The sequence below is a fragment of the Eleutherodactylus coqui genome, chromosome 1 (assembly GCF_035609145.1).
Source record: "Eleutherodactylus coqui strain aEleCoq1 chromosome 1, aEleCoq1.hap1, whole genome shotgun sequence".
NCBI classification, from domain to species: Eukaryota; Metazoa; Chordata; class Amphibia; order Anura; family Eleutherodactylidae; genus Eleutherodactylus; species Eleutherodactylus coqui.
Window position 1 is genome coordinate 293,616,927 of NC_089837.1, and position 19,311 is coordinate 293,636,237.

Here is a 19,311-nt window from a genome sequence, read left to right on the forward strand (position 1 = left end):
TACTTTTTTATTGTTAACCAGTAATACTTCATAGGCGAGGAAAAACATTTCAGACATAGAGGAAAGAGAACAGACGGAGAAGGAGATGCTAAGGATTTGTATTTCTTATTCCTTTTTTGGTATGGGAGATTGTACAAATGAATGTGTGATGAAAGCATTGTTGGATGATGGAAATGATATTTGCGGCAGTCTAATTGGGCTAGTAGACTGTATTTCACACTACTCCAAGTCTAACATCTGAAGACTCAGCCACGCAATTTTAATATGGAAATGATCTTCCACTATTTTTAGGCCAATTATCTGTACTTATCTAAATTCTTCCACTGCTTGGAATTAGGAAGAAGTGCTGAATCACTTTAACATCATACACTTGGATTTGGATGCAAGTGAACAGGGTATTCTCTTTAATAATAACACACTTGCCTAATTACTGTATATTTCAGGCAGATGAACATTGGAATCCTTTTCATTGAGGTTAATTGATCAGATATGGATAGTTTCTTTTATGAGTTTCATTACACATTTCATATGTAAGTGCAGTTTTACATAATTGTGTGTCTTTTTATGAAGGAGGATATTTCGTCATGAACAAATCTGTAAATACAAGAGCCCCAAGACTCCTGGAAAATAGCTGATTTTGCCGGGGCTGGGGACAGCTGGTAACACATTCATGGTAGTATTATTTGGAAGCGATTCAGATGAGTGACTGTGTAATAAATAGTGAGAGGCTATAGCTTGGAGTCCCCCTCCACTGAAGTCCATACCGTACAATCCCATTACAGATGTTATACTCTAAAAGATTTCTGATGAGAAGTCAGATGGCTCCTACTTTCAAATTTTCCATGTGTCGATTTAGTTTACCTTCTATAGATTGAATTGCATTGATAGCAGTATATTTTCAGGGTCTATTGATCTATGTACTTATTGACTAGTACAGGGCTAGACAAATTTCAAGAGTCAGGTTGTTGTTAGCCGTTTACTCGTCCACGACCCTCAGCGACCCTAAAGGCTCCCTCCATGTTGTTCAGTCTTGCGCTTCTTCTTTTAGTTGTGTGATATCCATGCCAGTATCAGCTCTGACAGTATCAGCCATCGTGTCTTTGGCGGCCAGGTCTTCTTTTGCCACTGATCTGTCCAAGCATTATAGATTTTTCTAGTGACTCTACTCACATTACATGGCCAAAATCCCTGAGTCTGAGTTGGGTCATCTTGGCCTCCAGTGATATATCGGGTCTTATACGATTCAGGGCTTCTCTGTTTGTAGTCTTTACATTAAAATATCTTTCACAGGAGTATGGATTTTGTGCAGGGAATCCGCAGGTCATTTGACTGGAGTAGTCTCCAGTCGCTGATGGATTGCAGATAGTATTTCATAAGCAAGGTACCCAAATCGATAAATGGAAGCATGGCCGTACAAATGTGATGTCAAGGTTGACACTGTTCATGCAATACGATAAGACAGATACAGGTCAGGGTAAAAAGAGATGCAAAAGCAGAGCCAGGGGACTGTGGGCAGGTAAAACATCAATGACATATTAAGGGCATCCCTCCCCTATGTGTTACCAGCTCTAAGCAAATGAAACATGCATATAATGTACGTTCTTTGATGCTGGAGGGTGGTAGTACAGCTTTTAATTGCTCTTAAAACCATCTCTTTTTTTAAAGGCAATTTAACATTTTTTAATCTGACATGGCTGGGCAGCACTATACCTACTGTCAGGCTCCTAGCGGGAAAGTTGTCCCTCACACCAACCTGTTTCTCCACTATCATTTTCCAAAAGTGTCAGCTGTGAGTTCATATAAAACATGCTCTTGAACAACTACAAAAGAAAATTGCATTAAAAACCTCATATATTATAACCTATGAATGCCATATTTCTCCATGACCCCAGGGAAGAAGAGCAGGTGGGAGACAGGGCTATAGCATGATTACTAAGGGGAGCGGATAAATGGCTGAAGGAACCCACAAATTGGGTAGCCAAACTGCTGAACCATGCTACAACTTTTAGTAGGGTGGAAGGGGAAATACCAAATTAGCATGGCCTCAGCTGCCCAGCAACCACTGCTTAATGTACCCTCCTAAAGGTAGCGTGCACCCTTCCCATTCCAGTTCAGTGCTGTACAAGCAGGTTGGTGTTTCATCAGGGTTTTTGTTTTTTCAAAAACAAGAATAGCTCTGGATGCTCTACCTTTGTCCTTGTCAACATGGAGGGAAACCTTAACAGAACCTTTGGGTTCTTACTGGCTCCTGAAGTCTACCCTTGGATAAGTACTGTATATTTGATATGCAGTTTTAGAATTTTGAAGTTTTACCCTTTTCTCATCCCTTTTTAGGCTCAACGATGGCGTAAGGAATTTGAGGATGAAAAGCCATTCGATCTAGAAGGTTCTGGAGATGATGATTTCCTTGATGAGGACGATACAGATGATGTTTATTCTGGATCAGGATCTGGTGGTAAATGTTACGGCTAAACCCTTATATATACATTTTATATTCTGTATATTTTGAGCAAATGTCACATACTAAAACATAGTTTTGCAAGGTGTGTGTGTTTTTGTTCCATGACCATGGCTTCGTTGCTCGCACTCTTGCCTTTCAGTGCTGGGGTCCTAGGTTCATAGTCCCACCAAGGATAACATCTGCATGGACTTTGGAAAACTTCATCCAGATTTTACCCATGGTCAGATTTGAGTCTTCAACTCCAGCAGTGCTAGCAACTGAGCCACCACATTTACCTGCTCTGCTCCAGAGGAGAAGAACAGTAGCAAGAATAAACACAGAGAGAACTTAAAAACTCCATCCAGATGTTGCCCTTGGTCAATTTTAAACTACAACTCCAGCGGTGCTAACAACTGAGCGCACACACACACTATCTCGTTCCACAGAGGACAAGTTAGTTAAGCTGATTTTTTACTCCTATTGATTTCAGTGGAAGTCGGAATCGTCTGTACCAATTCATGATTATTTTTTGATAATCGGGTCGGGCACTCCCGACCTGAATATTTCAAGAATCACTCAACACTAGTTACAATTTTGTCCTGCAGTGGTTTGGACACTACCTGTAAATCCAGGATTTCTGCCATACTGAACTTTGTTAATTCACTCTCTGTACTCCTTTATGACCAGGTAGCCTAATGTTAATAAAGGGACCTTCACCTTCATAAGCCAGACACCTGAAATACAATGTCCTCTTACACCATGGATACAAGTGATAGGGTACTGGATCACAAGACGCCCATTCTTAGTGGTGTGTTGTAATATGTCAAGTTAGGTGGGCCTAAATTGGAGCTATTATAATCCATCATATCCAGTTCTCTAACACAAGTCACATTTCTGCCCACTGCAGTTAAGACTCATCCGCATACATATTTGTCTTCTAAAAGCTTTCTAGCTGTGGAAAGTAAGTTCAATTTTCTGCATCTGCTTATACAGTATACTTGGTATTTATAGCTCTGTTAATTTTGCTGTGTTGAAATGACAGAACTGGTAAGCTGAAATTGTGTCCCAACATAATAGTATGAGATCAGCTCAGAATTTATGCTGATTTCAAGCGAATTGTCTGGGAAACTATGCTAGTACTGGAAACTGGTGAGGGAGAACGGAGGGCACAGCATATGAGATGTATGAAGAATCTGTTATCTCTGTGTATTAACATTTTATTAAATGGTTATACATAATATCTGTTCACGTGTGTATACAGTAAATCAGTGTGTCCTTGTGAATTGTCTACAGCTGTTATGTTTCAACATTTGAGGTTCAGGAACACTCTTCTACTATATGAGAGTCATGAGACAACTATGGTAAATTTACAGTTCATTTATGTACTTGCCATTTTAACGTGGTTTTCCAATTAAATACTAATGACGGACCTATCATCAGGATAGGTCATCAATAGTTGATCGGCTGGGCTCCACCGCTTGGGACCCCAACTGATCAGCTGTGCGGGCAATAACACGGAAGCCTCCACACCAACCTCTGTGTAGTGGCCGGCACTTGTAACTGCAGGCACGGCTCTCGTTGAAATCAATAATCAATGGAAGCCGTGCCTGCAGTTACAAGCGCCGTCCACTACATGGGAGGTCAGCACGGAGGCTTTCGTTCAAATACACAGAGGACGGAGAGAAAACCTCCGCGTTGACCTTCCATGTAGTGGCCAGCACTTGTAACTGGAGGCATGGCTGTATGTTATTGCAGCGCTGACAGCATGTGCCCACACAGCTGATCGGTCAGGGTCCTGAGCCACGGACCTCAGCCAATCAACTATTGATGACCTATCCATAGGATAGGTCATCAATTGTATTTAGCTGGAAAACCCCTTTAACAATATGACAGCTATTTCTTAAAGGGGTTGTCCAGCTTTGAAGGACATGTAAATAATTTAAATTATTCAACCCCCATTGCAAATTAGGTTTATTTGCCAATTTTTCAAACTTTCAGCTGTTAGAAAAAAGGACAAGACTAAAACAACAATGATTTAAATGGCTCAAAACATGTCAAAATATCAAATGCTTTCTTCAAATTCAGCACACAATACAATTCTACTACTTTAGTCTCAGAATTATTCAACACCCTGAACAGAACCTCTCATAAAAGCACACATTCGAAAATTGGGTGTTGTCTCAAGTATACCTGATGCAACTCATCAAAGGCTTCATTAGTTGCATCAGGTATGCTTGAGATAAAACATATCAAATACCTGAACTGGCTAGAGCTTTCTTGACTGTTATGTTTGCTTGCATGTTTAGGCGAGCTGATTTAATGTTTGAATGAGTGAGTGACATCATCCTTAGCTCATTCGCTCATGCAGTCTATTTAGACAGGCAGATACATCATTGGCTCATTTAAACGAGCCATTGTTCAGAATTGTTCAGTCTTTCACATTCGCTGTACCAGTGAAAGATTGAACAAGCGCTGTTTAACCCCTTAAGGACATGGCCTATTTTGGGCTTAAGGACGCAACGATTTTTGGCGGATTTTCATCTGCATTTTTCAAAAGCCATAACTTTTTTATTTTTCTGTCGACACGGACATTTTTTGCGTGGCGAACTGTAGTTTTCATTGGTGCCATTTTTAGGTACTAGACTATATTGTAAAACTTTTATATGTTTTTTTATGATAGCAGGGAGAGAAAACACATCAATGCTGCCATAGATGTTTTCTTGTTTTTTTTCTTACAGTGGTAATCATGCAGCATAAATGACACAATACATTTTTTCTGCGGGTCGTTACGATTACAATGATACCAAAATTCTTCTATATTTTTTTTAGCTTTTTGCCTCAGTTTTTTAAGGGTTTTTTTTACGCTTTTAGCCATGCAGGATAAAAAGCATGTCCAACTTATTGTACGTACTCCATTACGGATACGATGATAACAAATATGTGGGATTTAATTTTTTTGTTTAAAACAAAAAATCTATGCTAATATAAAAAAAGCACAAAAAAGTTTTTTTTTTTACATTCTTTTTTGTACATTATCTTTATCTTTTTTTTACACATTTTATGTCCCTGTGGGGGACTTGCACCATACCAGCTCTGATTGCTATGATAAGGCATTGCAAGACTTCTGTCCTGCAATGCCTTATCGCTTGTTACAGCAATCCCAGGCACTGGCAATATAGGATGCTGGTATCTGGCGTCCTGTTGCCATGATTATATCGCAAGAGTCCGATGACGTTACCGAAGGAGCGCACTCCCTCTGTAAACCCTTCTCATGCTGCGATCTACATAGAACTCGGCAGGGAAGGGGTTAACAGCAGGGGTTGGTGCTCCGATGCACCCCCGCTCTTGCAGGGGAAGCCTGGCTAGCAGTGACAGCCGGCTCCCGCTACCGGATAGCGCAAGATCTCTCATGATCTTGCGCTATCCTCAGGGCGTAACTGTACGCCCTGTTGCGCTAAGTACTTCCCTGCCAGGACATACAGTTACACCCTGTGGCAGGAAGGGGTTAAACCGAACCATAACAAGCCAACGATGGTTTTTATACCTGTATAAAATGAACGATGAACAATTATCGTCTGTCTTTCAGTGATTGGCTCGTATTTAGATCGAACGATTATTGTTCACGTTCACTCATTTGAACGATTTTCTGAACGATAAAAGTTCTGTTTCAACGCATCTTTAGAAATATGGCTAAGTCAAGAGAGTGGTCAAAAGAGATCATTTCCCTATGTGGAGTTGAATGGTCATTTCTGGATCATTTGCGTATGACTCTAGCCTGAGGAATAAGTGGACGTCTGTTTTTTTTTGTCTGGCTAGGAATTGTGTCCTTGGGCATTGTCTCTTTAGGGTCCCCTGATGAACCTGCTGAAGGGTGGGGGAAACATGCTGGTGTTTATGGTGGATGGATAGAGTCATCAGCATTGTCCAGTAATTCTAGACCTGGACTCTTTTTTTTTTTTTTTTTTTTTTTTTATTTGTTATTGTCCAGACTTGAGCCTCTTGTTAATATTGGTCTGTATTAGGGACACTATTTTTGACCATTCAGTAGTGATTTGGGTACATTAAATCCTTCTTTTAAGAGTATTATTTATTCTCCTTATTTATTATTTACAACAGGGGTTACAAGGGAAATGTTGGTGACAGGGACGCCCTTATCAGGGTAGGTGCCCTATTTAGGTAGTGTGTACACTAGAGTGTGTTTTGTTTTAGCTTGGGATAGTTGCCGTTTTACTACATCTATTGTAGGTTATGTTTTAATATGTGATAAATATAGGTATTTAATTTTTGCCATGTTCCTGATTCTTTTACCCTTGATATATATCAGTGTGGGCCTCTAACTCTCATTGACTAGGGCTTGTTCACACGAAAATTGCTTATGCCCGTGTATTTCACCCGATCCTGCTTATTTTTGCATATTTACACATGCAAAAAAAATAGGCATAAGGGCCCATGCATTTGCTGCGCAAACACACAGTGAATATTCGGGTTTTCTGCTTATTCACGGACCATTCTCTTCAATAGCCTATTGCGGTGCATAATACGCACCTAAATAGGACATGCCACATAATTTTTTCACACAATTGAACATCTCATGAAAAATATCCTTATGTGATTTAACCCAGTGCTATCAATGGGTTCTAGTGAGTGCTTATCACCTACGCAAAAATTGTACGCGTAATACTTTACACAAATACACTTGTGTAAACTAGCCTTTAGGCTGGCTGCACATGGCAGAAACAGATTCTGCATGCAGGTTCCTGCATCCAGCTGTGACCCCGGCCGGCGACCTTACATACCTGCAAAATCTGTATTGCGGATGACCGCAGGCGCTCGCCGTCGGTCATGTGCAGTACAGATTTTTTAAAAATATTTATTTTTTCCATGAGTACCCACAGGCCATCTGCATTGTCAATTGTGGATGAGCTGGGTGTTGAAGGACTCCATTCACTTCAATGGAGGCTGTCCGTGTAGAGTCCACAACAAAATAGAGCAAGCTGCGATTTTTCTTCTGCTTGCGAAATATGCAATTTGTTTTCACGGGTGTGAAGGAAAAAGCGAAAGTACATACATTTTAATGCATGTGATTTGCTGCTGATCTTCTGTGCGGACACAGACCATGGATTCCGCAATAGGAATCGGTTCGTGTGAAGCCGGCCTCAGCCTGAACATTTTGTTGCAGTTTGCTCTACTAAGTATTATAGATGCTTGTAATAATCTCGTGGAATAATTCTGAGCCTGCAATAATCATTAAAAGGGGGATTTTAGGTTGAATTTGGAGAAACCACTTGTGTTGAGATTTGGATATTGTTGTTTGATTGTTTTATGCAAACAGCTGAAAGCTGGAAAGTTTTGCAAATCAACCTAATTTGTAGTGGGGGTTGTATAATTTGGATTTCAACTGTATATCAGTGCTGTTAATTTTCACGCTGGCTAAAATTACCACCCTGTTTCAAAGGGTGCGCCAACGCCTTTATGGTGCAAAGATTTAACTTGTGACTTTTTCACAACTTTCTTGAAAAGTCACGTTTCATAAATTTATCTAAATACTGCCCGAGCAGCAAGTCATGCACACTTTTCAATTATTTTTTCTAAGTGATGTGTATGGTGAAAATGGCACTAAATTCTGGTACAAAGTTTCACACACTTCATAGAATAACATTTTGGGGGAAAAAATGGTTAAAAACAAGTTCATATACAATACATTTATAGCCAGTTATCGCAGGTAATGTCCTGAATGGATTTGTTTGCCTTCCCTTTTCTTCTTTATTTGTCCATGCCACCATGATGACTTCTCTTGGCCAAAATTTGTCTCTGTAGAATTTGGCGTAAAACATCTTTGGCTCCTTGTTTTTCTAGCACCCTCTCTATGTATTTCACACCTCTACACAATCTACCCATATATAGTTACCTATCTATGGGTAGATTGTTACACAGCAAGTGCCTCTTTTAGTTCCCTTTACATAATGAAGGGTTTTCTGGGACTAAACTATTAATGACCTATCCTCATTAAAAATTGATCAGTGGTGGTCCACTGCTCAGGATCTCCACTAGTCAGGTGTCTGTCAAGTGAGCCCTGTGGCTGCTTCTCAAGCATATGATGTCTTGTTTATTGGTTACATGGCATCCAGTGCCATCCAAGTGAATGAGATTGAGCTGCAGGTAGAAATGCTATACAATGTACAGTGCAGTGCGTGGTGTGGAACAACCACAGCATGCCACTTCAGACAGCCAATCACTGGGAGTCCCAAGCAGCAGATCCTTGACAATCAACAATTGATCACCTAGACCAGTGATGGTGAACCTTTTAGACATTGAGTGCCCAAACTGCAATCCAAGACCCACTTACCAGGGGGCGGGGCTTATCACGACGCATGATTTTACCACCGTCATTCTAAAAAGGACAGGGCCACCTCAAAATAGACAGCGTGCAGATTTTGACTGCTTTTTGGATGTGGAAATGCTACAGAGTGTACTCAGCGGAAATTTCTGTGGAAAATTCTGCAGCATTTACGGATCCAAAAAGCAGTCAAAATCTGCACGCTGTCTATTTTGAAACAGCCCTGCCCATTTCTGCCACATGTAAACATACCCCAGCAATAATAGTGACACCCCCCCCCCCCCCCAGCGGCCCCAACGATAATAGTAACATACACACCCCCAGCGGTCCCAGCGATAATAGTGACTCCCCTCAGTGGCAGTGACCCCCCCCCCCCAATGGTAATAGTGACATCCCCACAGCAGTCGCAGTGGTAATAATAACATCCCACAGCAACCCCCAGTAGTAATGGTGACATCCCATAGCGGCCCCCTGTATAATAGTGACACCTCACAGTGGCCCCCGTATAATAGTGACATCCCACAGTGGCCCAAGTATGATAGTGACATCCCACAGTGGCGCCAGTAGTAATAGTGACATCCCACAGCAGCCCTAGTATAATAGTGACCCCCACACACACAGCCACCCCCAGTATAATAGCGACATCCCACAGCGGCCCCCAGTATAATAGTGACACCCCACAGCAGCCCTAGTATAATAGTGATACCCCACAGCGGCCCCCAGTATAATAGTGACACCCCACAGTGGCCCCAGTATAATAGTGACACCCCACAGTGGCCCCAGTATAATAGTGCATTCTCACAGTGGCCCCCAGTATAATAGTGACATCCCATAGCGGCCCAAGTATAATAGTGACATCCCACAGTACACCCCCATCCGCCCCACCTGAGACCCACATACTTACCCTCTCCTCCTCATGGAAGCTCCGCTGCTCCTCTGCTCAGCATTGCTGCTCGCCGCTGATCCCGGGTGCACACTGTGACGTCAGTGTGCTGCCGGACACCTCCTCCCCCAGCTTTCATGGAACCTAAGAGGAGATGTCAGGGGTGGGGGGAGGAGGCTCCCGGCTACACACTGACGTCACAGCCGCCACCCCTGCCGGTATTCACTAATGTGGTGAGCAGCTGATGGTGGCAAGTGCCAGCAGGGAGGGCTCTGCTTGCCGCAGGTTCACCACCACTAACCTAGACCAAGAGGCGGTAGCCGCTAATACATCTTGGGGCCATATGCCTGTGTTGCACAGAGTATTATGTGATGTGTACACTTGCAGTCAAAAGGTTGTGGGACTCCATGAGAAGTAGCGGCATAGTGGCCACGAGGACCCGCAGAGGTACAGAGCTATTTCTCCATTAAGTAATTGATGTAGCCCTGCATTCATATAGTTAGGGCATGTTGTGACAGAGAGTAGCCTGTCAGAGACCCATATTGACAAGGTAAGACGGACTGTGGGCTGACGGTCGCTTTGACGCAATCTGACTTCACAAGAACTCATTGCCGCCATTGAGACCCTGGTAGAAGGACCTCTATAAGGTTTTCAACTGCAGCAACTATATTGTTCTGGGAAGCTCCTCTTACTAGTGGATCTCGGTGTATTGTGCTACTAGAGAGAAGAACTGATACTACAAATACTTCAAATCAGTCTTCAATAGAAAAAAAATGTAAGGATTTTGTATAGCCTTTATCTCCCCAGACTTGAATATTCTACATGCTATGCATGCAAGGCCACCAAATAACTTTGTACCGAAAGTACAGTAGCCTGCAAGGAAAAATGTGACCTGATTCCTATACGCACTCATGTCTATACGCACGCATATGATATGCATGCTGATCACTGAACACTCAGTGTAAATAGCAGTACTGACGCTATGTTAAGTCAATGGAGAGGGAAGGGGAAGCACGAGGAGTGAACCAGCGATACTAGCTCCCTTGCAGGTGCACGAGAGCGAGTATGTGCGGGGATGAGTGTTGGGCATCGTTTGCCCTACACTTGTCCCGTCTAAATGGGGCCTAAATCAAGAATATAAGGATTGTTAGCTGACTGCAAGAATTGATAGCAGTTGTTTCTGCCACACTGGAGAGGACCTTTCCTGTCCTTATGTCGGCAGGGCTGGCTACATAGCTCTTTAGCCACGGTCCCGCTGATTCAGTTGCCCCTTTCCTTTCCTTCATACTCGCCCCCATTTTCCCATATGTGCTCTTCTTAGATCCGACTGCTGGTACTGTGGCTTTGTCAAGAGGGCAGTCCCCACCCGTCACTGTCAATGGGTGACATTAGAGTCCGTTGAAAATCTGATATCACCCATTGACAATGAGCCATGTATACGGCCAACTTGACAGACTTAGAGCATTGGTAGCCAGAACTAAGAAGAACCCATTCGGTGTGTGTAGAACCGCGCCAAAGCTGCAGAGCTACGCTGCACATTAGGACAACAAAAATCCTCTTTAACCCTTTCCTACCCACTGTCTGACGTCTAAAGACATTCTGATTGAAGGCTGTACAGCTCCGATGTCGGAAGACGTCCATCAGGGTATTCTTACTGTAGATTACTAGCCGCTCTGTGATGAATTCAGTAAATATATAGAGATGGTGCATTAAAACTGTATAATGTGCGACTGAGCTACATGTATATATGTGTGTGTATCTATTAGATAGACAAATCTATAGATTTCTAATTGTTTTTGCTCAGAAATGTAACCTCTACCCTAATCCGTACATTTTAGGATGTTGTTATACAGGTAACTAAAAGCCCTTTAACTTCTTTCAGTTGCTTTATTTCACATGTTGTGACTGTTAAACTTACCAATAAGAGCCTTTCAAACCTTCAAAAATGAATCGAATCACTGTGTTCATCTGCTTTTAGATTTCGAGATGGAATCCCGGCTTGATTTTGGGGTCAGATTCACTACAGAAACACCTATTGCTCCTCCTACAGCCACAGCACTAAAACCGGCACCTACGGTTGACACAATTCGTCCTGTTGAGGCAACTTGGCTTCCTCCCACAACACAAGCAACATTGGTACACCGACACCACCCATGGGTTCTTCCGGAAGCCCCAGAAACACCATCCATAACTGTTGCACCTACACCAACTAGTCCTTCCAAAGAAGAGGCAACTACTGCTGCAGTAGCAACAGCAACAGCCCGGACAACTGAAGTACGCCGATTACAGCCTGTGATTATAGTTTCCACGTTAACAACCATAATGCCTACTACTACAGAGGAAGAAACAAAGGAATGGGATGAGAATACTGAAAGCCTTGGGACCACCCCAGACCAGGGAAGCAGCGAGCAGTGGCCTACCCAAGATGAAAGAACAATACAGACAGCTGTTGCAGATGTAGAGGATTTGGAAGAGGTGACTCCCACTCAACAACCACAGGTGAGGATCTGTAGTAGGCTCAGAATAGTATGGAAGAATCGTAAACTGCATGAGCCATGATTTTTTAGTTTTAATGAAAATTTTAAAGATTTGTGGCAAAAAAGTCACTCAGCGGAGATTAGTAACTCCGACCCACATAACTATAGCCCCTGTAAAATTTGGTTATGATGAATTGATTTTCATTCCTATGCTTTAGCTTTTAGAATGGAGTAGTGGTGCGAGTAGAGATTGCTGGATCTTTGGAAATTATCTATAGTCAGAGTTTAGGTTGATTTTAAAATTCTTTTGTCATTAGTACTGAAGTCAGAAATAAGAAAAATGAGCAAACCATAAGGCCGGCTTCACACAGGCATAAGTGCACGATGGGTGATGAGTTTTTGTAAGCATCTGTGTGCGTTTTTACTGTATCTTTTGTGCATAGCGTGATCTCATTAATTACAATGGGCAAATAAGTTAAATCTAATACAGAAAAGCCTACAGGCTTTTTCTTGCACCACACTTTGACCCCTTTGTGTGACCTTTGGTGGATGATTTTGGTGTCATTAGATTTGTAACATCCTCATCACCACCGTAAAATCATAAAATTAGAGTTTGATGCATTGAGTGACCTGTCAGGCCAGGTCAAAGTTCCTAAGTTAAGTTTAGCAGCGCCGTTGTGCTTCAGCTTACAGCGCTGCTAGGGAGCGTCAGGGCACCTTCACGGCCCAATATCATCCTCGCAATCCGTGCATGGAAACAGCCTCGCATCCCTGAAGGGTTGAAGGAATCCCCCGGCGCAGCTGTCACAGCCATGGCAGGGGATTATGATGTTCTTCGGCCAGTCCCATTGAAAACAATGGGCAATATCTCAAAAAGATAGAACATGCTGTGATTTTTTTTCCCTGCATAGCATCGCAATATGCTGCCATGCAGGGGAACATCACAAATATCAATGAACTCTATGCTGAATTTTATGCTCATGTTGCAAATATCGCATCAATCTAGTTAGTTTAATATGTGCTGTGTTTGTGCACAATACACACGAAAATACAACATACTGCATGAGCACGCCCATGTGAACAAACTCATTGAAATCAATGGGTTCTATTCACTTCAAATGCGTTTGTGTGACTAAGCCCTAAGGATTCATGGAAAGTGTTGCATAGGGAACCTGAAACTTTTTGCTCTATTCTCCATTGGTTTTACTTTACCGTCCCCTTTTCATGTTTTGAGTTTCTACTTTTAATTACATTCTTAGGCCTCATGTCCACGGGCACACACGGTGTAATCCTGCAGCACTTTCCACCCATGTCCGCAGCCGTGAGGCCAAAAATGACAGCATACTCACCTGTCCGGACGCTGTGGGTCCCTCCTCCATCGCGGACAGATCTTCTTTCTTTAGCACAACGGATGTGCTCGGCACACTGACAGTGTGCCGTGCCCATGCGCCGTGCACACTTTCTTTTTTTATCTGCTGCTCTCCCATGGATCAGCGGCACAGCACAAAAATAGCTGTGGGTGTGCCGCGTGTCCGGACAGCTTCCATTGACTTCAATGGAACCCGCGGGAGCCGTCCGTGTGGGAGAGCTGCGGGAAAATGGAGCGTGCTGCAATTTCTTCCTGCACGTGCGATCCACACGCTAATGCATCCCTATGGGCTACTAGAGCTGCGGATCCCCCGCGCGGGTGAAACACTCAAATTTTATAATTAAAATCCGCACGTCTACATTGGGCCTTATTATTAGGATGAAGATAGAAGTTCCTTTGTTGTGTATCTTTGTGCACCAAAATTATATCAGCACATTGTATTGTAAAATGTATAAAGTTCATGTGCTTATGGTGGTGTTAGAAGGATTGTGTAATGAAAACAGACCCTGTCAAAATGTTCTAATCATACATATGAACACCATAGAGTGGAGTCCCCCACTTCTTCCGCTGTAAGCCATCACAATGTGATACGCTGTATGAGTGGTTCTATTCTTGTGGACTGGAGGAGTTCTTGTATTACAAATTGGTGGGGCCACATTTGATGGCACAACTCCTTTAAAGGGGTTTTGTTATTTAAAAAAAAAAATTCAATACTCACCTATTCCTCCCCCGTCAGTCTCCTTACCACATCTTTTCCTGGCTGAGCTTCTTCAGTGCCTCAGGTCAGCTCACCACACGTCAGCCGTCTTGTTATGATAGCTGCATTTCTCACATTCCTTCCGGCCGGGGCAGTGAAGGTCACGTCCCTGTGCTATAGCGTACATTGCCTAGGAAGGAATGTTAATCTATTTCAGAGACAGCTTGCATGAGCAATCTCTGCAGTAGATAGGAACTTCCCCTGCTGGCCTGTGAGCTGTGACGTAACATACATTGGTTGGCAAGGAGAAGACTTCCAACCAATGTATGCAACCTCACAGGAAATAAAAGAATCAGGCACCTGGAGGTGAACTGACCCTCCCAGACTGCAGGAGACAAGAGAAGATAGGGGAGGTGAAGATCTGGTAAGTAGACTGACGGGGGAGGAATAGGTAAGTATTGAATTTTTCTTTTTTTAATGACAGAACCCCTTTAAGGAAGTTGTGCTAAAGACTCAGGATTACTGGGCAATTAAGATTGCAATTAATTTATCTCTAAATAATTGTAAGAATTTTCCAGAGTGAATGTTCACTATGGGTCTACATCTAAGATGCCTAAAAAAATATCACCATAATTAATGATATAGATAAATGTCACTCATGGCAACATTTACATTTCCAATAGATATGACTTACTAGCACATGATTCTTGAGATAGCTGTGGACAGGCAACAATGACACTCCAAGCATTGCCTCTATGATGATTGTTTTAATGCCAATCTCCATCAGATACAGTTATCCCTCGAAGTAAAATATTATTTGTTTCCGGATTCACCATTGTATGTTGAAAATATTGTATGTTGAATCCATAACTCTGTGGAAAACTGGTCGTTGGTTCCAAAGCCTCAAAATTTCATCCAAAAAGTACAGGACACGTAGTACCACACTCTACTGTAGAGAGGCTTTACTAGACAGCCAATCTGTGTTGTACTTTAGTAATACAGTGGTTATACCAATGATATGACCATGCTGATTAGCTGCGTTTTCCATCAAAGTGCATGTGCTGTGGATCCACACTGTGGGGCACTTTATGTTGAATCTGGTTTGAAATAACAATAGTCTTTCCCAGGCTATTGTATGTTCAAAATATTGTATCCTGAGGCCATTATAACTTGAGGGGTCATTGTAATTGTACCACAAAAATATTAAGGTGAATATGCAAAAAGTGCTTAGGTGAGACCGAGGAAAGAGAAGAGGCAAGTGAGAAAGGGAGGCAAAGCAAATTGTTTTATAAGCCTTAAACCTTTCAAATGTTGCCTAATTTAATGAATTATTGGCCGGTCTTACCCATACGCTTTCTGTTTCGGTAACAGACAGACAGCTGGGAAGTCACCATAGCTACTGCGCTTGATACTGATACGGAGGTACCAGTGAGTGGAGGCCCAAGTGGTGACTTTGAGATCCAAGAAGAGGAGGAAGCATCACAGACACAGCCACCCACAGTACCTGACCTGGGCAACGAAGTATTACCACCAGGCACATCCCCTACTGATCATGGTCGAGGAAGAAAATTAGATACTGGCCTAATTGATAACACTATAGATTCTGGGAATACCCTGGCACAGATGCCTCAAAAGAATATTCTGGAAAGAAGAGAAGTATTAATAGGTAAGTGGCTTTCAACACTTTCATTTCGTCATCATTGCATATCAGTGTAAATGGTACATAGATTACCGGTAGTAATATTATTTTGTATATAGTCTTAGGCTAGTCACATTATTGTGACCACCAACTATTATCCAGAGTGGGATGGGAATAACTCAATAAACTGCTGGTAGGTTGTCTCCAGTATCTGGAGCCAAGCTGGATGCAGTCCATCCCACAGTTACTAAAGGGTGCGTGTGGAGGATCCATAGAGTAAACATGGCATACTTGGAAGTCTTGGGTGTGCTCTTCCAATTACTGTTGGTCATTTCTAGCCATGTGACATGTTGCATTGTTTTTCTGGAAGATCCCATTTGCTCCTGGGAAGACTAATAGCATGGGTATGGGTATATGTGATCTGCAAGGATGGATTCTCAACCAAATCGGTTCAGAGTGCCTTTCACATGGATAAGTGGACCAAGAGAATGTCACCCAAAAAATCCTGAGACCATATAATTGCTGCTTGTGTTCTTCTAGCAATAATTGCAGGGTGTTTGTTCTCTGTTTCTCACCTGACTCCAATGACCATTCATTCGATGAAGCAGAAAACATGACTCATCTGAGAAGGCAACCCTTTGCCAATCACCGGTGATTTAATTCCGATACTGCCGTTCAAATTGAAGTCTGTTTTTCCGATGTACCTTTGTTAGCATAGCTGCAGTATTCATCTGTCTGCTTTGGAGCCCCATACACAGTCGGGTTCACTTAACTGTTGTTTTACACACGTCAGGCGGACTCCTGGTTAATTTTCATGATGAGCTGCTCCACTGTAGCGTATCGGTCAGCCCCTATGCACCTTCATAGCCGATGTTCACCTCTCACATCAATACCACATGGTGCTCCACAGTTTACACGCCGGTTATTCCCAATGGTGCCATTTGTCCACTCATGATACACTTTCACCACAGCAGCATGTGAATACTTTACAAACTGCGCTATTTGAGAAATCCTGCCACCATTGGCCTGAAAGCCAATAATCATTCCTATTCACAGCTCCCATTTTATCCATGACAACAATGAGTGATATAAGAGCAGCAGCCTATCACACACCTTATATACTCAGTAAGCCAAGCCACAACACATCGTTCCATTCATGGGCTAGGCATTGCCAACTTCGAAAGTAGTAGGTGGTCGTAATAATGTGACTTAACTGTGCATTTTCTAGTACGTAATATATTGGTGTATTGAATGTGTTAAGGTAAAACTGTGTGTGGGGTGGTCTGTTTTCTATTTTTAATGTAAAAAAATAGATCTATCATAGTGACTGGAACCTTTTAGCTGTTGTGTTGTCATGCTATTATAGGTCTTTGCCCAGGATTATTGTAGGATAATATGAGAAATAATTTTTCATAAGTGAAGGAGATTTTTGTCATATAACTTACATTGTGAAACTTAAAGGGGTTGTCCCGCGAAACAAAGTGGGGTTATACACTTCTGTATGGCCATATTAATGCACTTTGTAATGTACATTGTGCATTAATTATGAGCCATACAGAAGTTATTCACTTACCTGTTCCGTTGCTGGCGTCCCCGTCTCCATGGTGCCGTCTAATCTTCAGCGTCTAATCGCCCGATTAGACGCGCTTGCGCAGTCCGGTCTTCTCCCTTCTGAATGGGGCCGCTCGTGCCAGAGAGCGGCTCCTCGTAGCTCCGCCCCGTCACATGTGCCGCTTCCAGCCAATCAGGAGGCTGGAATCGGCAATGGACCGCACAGAAGACCTGCGGTCCACCGAGGGTGAAGATCCCGGCGGCCATCTTCACCAGGTAAGTAAGAAGTCACCGGAGCGCGGGGATTCGGGTAAGTACTACCCGTTTTTTTTTTTATCCCTGCATCGGGTTTGTCTCGCGCCGAACGGGGGGGGGGGGGGGGGGGGGGGCTATTGAAAAAAAAAAAAACCCGTTTCGGCGCGGGACAACCCCTTTAAGCAGTACAGTATTTCCAATAAAAAAAAAATTCTAAATTGTCAAAATTTTATACAAATTATTGTTACAAAAAAAAAATTTCATGAATCAATAGTGCAAACAAATATAAGAAACGTTGTAATTAGAGATGAGCGAGCATACTCGCTAAGACAAACTACTCGAGCGAGTAGTGCCTTATTCGAGTACCTGCCCGCTCGTCTCTAAAGATTCATCTGCCGGCGGGGAGCGGGGAGGGGAGATCTCTCTCTCCCTCTCTCCCCCCTGCTCACCGCCGCAACTCACCTCTCACCCGCGCCGGAAGCCGAATCTTTAGAGACGAGCGGGCAGGTACTCGAATAAGGCACTACTCGCTCGAGTAGTTTGCCTTAGCGAGTATGCTCGCTCATCTCTAGTTGTAATTAGAGATGAGCGAACGTACTCGGTAAGGGCGATTTCGCAATCGAGCACCGCGATTTTCGAGTACTTCACTACTCAGGTGAAAAGTACTCGGATGCGCTGTGGGTGAGCGGGGGGTTGCATCGGGGAGTGGGGGGGAGAGGGAGAGAGAGAGGGCTCCCCCCTGTTCCCCGCTGCTACCCCCCACTCCCCTCTGCAACCCCCCGCCCCACAGCGCACCCGAGTAGTGAAGTACTCGAAAATCGCGGTGCTCGATTGCGAAATCGCCCTTACCGAGTACGTTCGCTCATCTCTAGTTGTAATGTATCTTATTACAGAAAATGCTTCTTTCACCACTTATGAACTTTCTCTTTTCCTCGCCTTGCACTGATCACTCACTCACAATTCACTGATATCTTTCTTTAGATGCTGCTGTTCATATTCTATTTCACACTGGTGCTAGATTTGTAGCTACACTGGTCAGTACTGCAGTGTAATGTCCTCTATGCTGTTATTTCTGGAGCTGAGCTATAGAAAAATAGCCAAGCAGGATCTCCTGTTCTCTATACTGTGTATGGGAGACATCATAGCAGATAGTTTCCCACTCTACCCTTCCCTCTAATAGACTAAGATGAGCAGCAGCTGTGTAACAGGATCTCTCAATGGAGCTGAAAATCTGCCTCCAGATTTTATTAGTGAGTTCAGAGTGAGTGATTAGTGCAAAAAGGAGGAGCCAGGTCATCCTATGCTAAATCATCATTAAAAAATGAACCTTTCAACCCGATCATCTCAGATTTTCATGTAATTTGTTAGGATGTAGAGATGACCGAACGTACTCGGACTCGCCCCTTTTTCACTCGAGCACCGCGATTTTCGAGTACTTCCGTACTTGGGTGTAAAGATTCGGGGGGTGCCGTGGGTGAGTGGGGGGTTGCAGCGGGGAGTGCGGAGGAGAGGGAGAGAGAGCTCCCCCCTGTTCCCCACTGCTACCCCCCGCTCCGCCACTCCTCCCCCCGAATCTTTTCACCCGAGTACGGAAGTACTCGAAAATCCCGGTGCTCGATCGAGTAATTACTCGAAACGAGTACATTCGCTCATCTCTATTAGG

The 19,311-nt window shown here is 43.2% G+C and overlaps 1 protein-coding gene across 1 annotated transcript in view; it reads left to right on the forward strand.

The window, feature by feature from the left end:
- The window catches only part of LOC136572606 (syndecan-3-like), a 125,944-nt gene that overhangs the window by 98,024 nt on the left and 8,609 nt on the right, over positions 1 to 19,311 (forward strand). The window contains exons 2-4 of the mRNA XM_066573336.1: positions 2,335 to 2,455; positions 11,639 to 12,159; positions 15,575 to 15,869. Of these exons, the coding sequence (XP_066429433.1) occupies positions 2,335 to 2,455; positions 11,639 to 12,159; positions 15,575 to 15,869 (937 nt within the window). The remainder of the gene's footprint in view (positions 1 to 2,334; positions 2,456 to 11,638; positions 12,160 to 15,574; positions 15,870 to 19,311) is intronic.